Raw genomic sequence first — 3,627 nt, 5'->3', positions numbered from 1 at the left:
CGTGTCTGCGTAAAAGGCAACAAGATATAGAAAATAATGAAAAATAATAAAACATAACATCTAATATTTTTTACGGTTTGCTATAACAGGCACTTTGATCCATTTTAATTATTACAGCATTTTAAAACGTCCCAATTGTGTTTTTTTAATTTATAAATTTATTATAGCTATGGAATTAGACCCCTCGTCTACGCTTATGCTATGACGTTTCTCAGGACGGGTTAAATCAAGTCCGTTTACACTCACTAAAAAAGCATTTCCCTATTCCCTACCAAGTGCAAAAGACAGAGATAGAATATAGACCGACGTTTAGTGTAACTCGGTCTCTAGACGATTATAGATTCTATTGATGTGCGTAGCGAGCGTCACAAAGATAAATAATATTGAACCGTATAAAAATCATTTTATATTCTATACGCATTATGGTAATAGTGTTTTTATATTATGTTTTAGTCACTCTTTATAATTTCGACCGCGGAGTAGAGATCATCTTGGTCAAGCGCATGTTTAAGATCTTTAACGTTCCAAATTCCTTTCAAGTTGCCTTCCCGATCTTTTAATTGGTAGGTAAATGGAGATACACGCTTATGAATAACGAAAGGACCAATGAATTTAGGTGCTAATTTAGCCGTATAATATTTTGAAGCATCAGATAATACAAAATTACGCCTTGTTACGGGCGTATTTTTTTGTTTTTCTCTTTTCTTCTCATTAATTGAAATCAGAGAGATTATCCTTATCTGATTCATTAAAAAAAAAAGAATTGGAATATTTCAACTACGGCTGTTGCTTAACATTAGGTTAAAATTTGAATTAATTAAAGGCTTATTCGCGCAAAATATTAAAATAATAGGTTATATTGATTTAAAATTAAACGCGGTTTACCGGCAATCGAACCTTTCCTTTCGATTCTTTTTTGCTAAACCTTTCCTTGACCGATTCGAGGAGAACGTCGTTTTAAGTATTCTGCAGCGTGTGCTCTAGGCACGATAAAATTATAACAAGTTATATGTGGATTCAGCTGCTTCTGTGGGCACATTTCGTTGAGATATATAAATTCTGGTAGTTCCAGTATCAACCTGGTGGTTGGATTTCTGCCCATAAAACTCAAGACGTAAAATACGTACATTTTTTTCCATGAGGCCGCCCTACAACCAAGGTAAGGTTTTGCCTTATTTTCTTGGACACTATATTTCTACAGCACCTACTTAGACGCCTTTATCTTTTTAGGCCTTTTTTTGTGATTGCGTATCCAGCATTATGTCTCCAGGATTCTTATAATCCTTTTATTTCAATTTGACCAATATAAATACCTGCCCACGTGGATTCCGTTTGAGAGGAAGACTTGCCCTGGTCAGTGGGCTTCCGACAGTTTTTCTGGTTTCGAGGGCTTACCACTTGGTGTAAGATTTCTTCCCCGTGGCTGCTTCGATAGATACTCTGGTAGAGTAGATTACGCAAAAGAAATCCCTCATGCGAGGCGTATTAACCACTTTCAGGTGAATTTCCAATAAATGTTTGGACCGGGATCATCGGTGACATCCTTCTGGGTCCTTATGTCATGCCGCGCCGCTTGAATAGCGAAAATTATTTCAATTTTTCTGACGAATACTTTTCCGATTCTAATGGAAGATGTCCCTTTCGATCTTCGTGCTCAGATGTGGTTCATGCACGATGGTGCTCCTCCGCAGTTCAGTACAAATGTAACTGCACATTGGATTGGAAGAAGAGGGAGAGATGTTCCTGTCGAATGGCCCCCCAGGTTCCCCGACTTAACTTTGTTAGATTTTTTTCTATGGGGAGCCTTGAAGAATAAAGTTTACACTACTCCTGTGGAATCCCAGAAAGAATTATTGCGTAGGATTCAAAACGAGGCGGGCGTAATACGGAAAGATCCAAAAATGTAGAGGATGGCTCAATCCAATTTCAGTTGAAGGATCCATCTATGCATGCAGGAAACTGGGGGACATATCGAACATGTCTTGTAATTCCACCATCATCTATCGTATCTATGTAAATATCATCCAGTTTCAATAAAGAGAATTGTCTTTCCTAGGTATGTCTTTACATTTCTTGAGTGTTATCAAAAAAAAATCTAATGAAGTAAAATTATATTCAATCCGTCGACAGATTTTATAGTTGCGACCATTTTACTATCAATATTGATATCCTAAGTAAAAGAATTGGCGCAATTATTATTAGAGAAAGCTGCTTCTTGTAAAAGGGCAGATTTACTGCGATAGGTACATTTAAAATTGTTAAATCGCAACGAAACAGAAAACAATTTTATGTGTAAAAACTATGAATGCTACAAGATTTTACCAAAATACTTACTACGATAGTAGTCATTGTAGTGAGTATTTGTTGTACTTTAGTAGTGATAATGATTGTCTAAAATTGAAAAAAAAATTTTTGCGTAAAAACCATGAATGCTACAAGATTTTACCAAGAGCGCGAAAATCTCGGAAAAGGACTAATGCATCTACAAAAATAAAATGAATTCATTCCAGCGACCAAATAAAAAGTTTTGGTAATTCTTGTATCAAGACACTAAGGAATTTATCACTAGCCCAAGGCAGATAAACGCGGTTGCTTCATCAAAACATGAGTTTTACTTAAGAACAAGTCCACAGCAAGTTTCAATAAAATCCATCGTAACATTCTTCAGATATTACAAAAAAACATTTTTTTTTCAAGAACATTTGCAGTCAGTAGCAGAGGAACCAGACATTTTTTCTTAATGGAAGTTAGGTGTCAAATCGTCTTCTTTTGAGCCAAAGAATATCGCAGTATCTTTTTGATCATGTACTTATGGGACACCCTGTATAATTCTTATAATTATAGATTTATGCTCCTTCTACACAATACTACACTGCACTCTTATGACTAAAACTATATAATCAGGTTTTCAATTATACAGTATCGCACTCTTATAAAAATTTTTTATTGTTATTTCGAAAAAAAGTTATTCTTGATAAAAAGTTTTGTTTACCTTGGGAAGCCATGGGTAGTAATAAAAAAACATACAATGCGTCCATAACTTCAAAATGTGAAATTTCCCCCCAGCAAAATGCCTTTTATTTTTGTTTTCGTTAAAAACTGTTTAAGAAAGCTATTCAAGAATTCAAGAAATGCTTAAATACAAGAAAGGTCGGCTAGATTCGATGTAATGGAAATTATAAATACGCTCTAAAAATTGTTTTAAATGAAAACCAAATAAGACTTAATAACTCAAGAAACACAATTTTCAGCAAATCGAACGAATCGAATTCTCAGAAATCGAAATTTTCAGAAACGACGGAATACGGAGCATTCAAAATATAAAAATGATAATACAGTGACAGATAAAAAGGCAAAAATCATATTACAATACCCTCTATCCTAGATTATATATACTAAGGCTTGTGGTACAAATAAAAGCTTACAAGCTGCTTTCAATTTATTCTATACCATGTTTGCCAATTTGGATCGAATTTAAAGAACAAGGAACTCAATTTAAAATGTAATTTTCTATACGGCCATATTTTGTTTCCAGGTAAAATGTCAGATTTCGACTATCTTTCGAATCCAAGTTCCAACGCCCGAGACCACGCTCCAGCGCAAGATTTCAACGCAGCGAAGCCATAA

At 34.7% G+C, this 3,627-nt stretch overlaps 1 protein-coding gene across 1 annotated transcript in view; it reads left to right on the top strand.

Annotated features, from left to right (window-relative positions):
- LOC108914878 (cullin-2-like) overlaps positions 1–3,627 on the top strand; it is an 11,779-nt gene extending 8,152 nt beyond the window's left edge. The window contains exon 5 of the mRNA XM_018720793.2: positions 3,536–3,627. Coding sequence (XP_018576309.1) covers positions 3,536–3,627 — 92 coding nt within the window. The remainder of the gene's footprint in view (positions 1–3,535) is intronic.

This window comes from Anoplophora glabripennis, unplaced genomic scaffold, assembly GCF_000390285.2.
Source record: "Anoplophora glabripennis isolate ALB-LARVAE unplaced genomic scaffold, Agla_2.0 scaffold1329, whole genome shotgun sequence".
Classification (NCBI taxonomy): domain Eukaryota; kingdom Metazoa; phylum Arthropoda; class Insecta; order Coleoptera; family Cerambycidae; genus Anoplophora; species Anoplophora glabripennis.
Note: the sequence above shows the minus strand (reverse complement) of the source record. Positions and strands in the feature narration are given on the sequence as shown.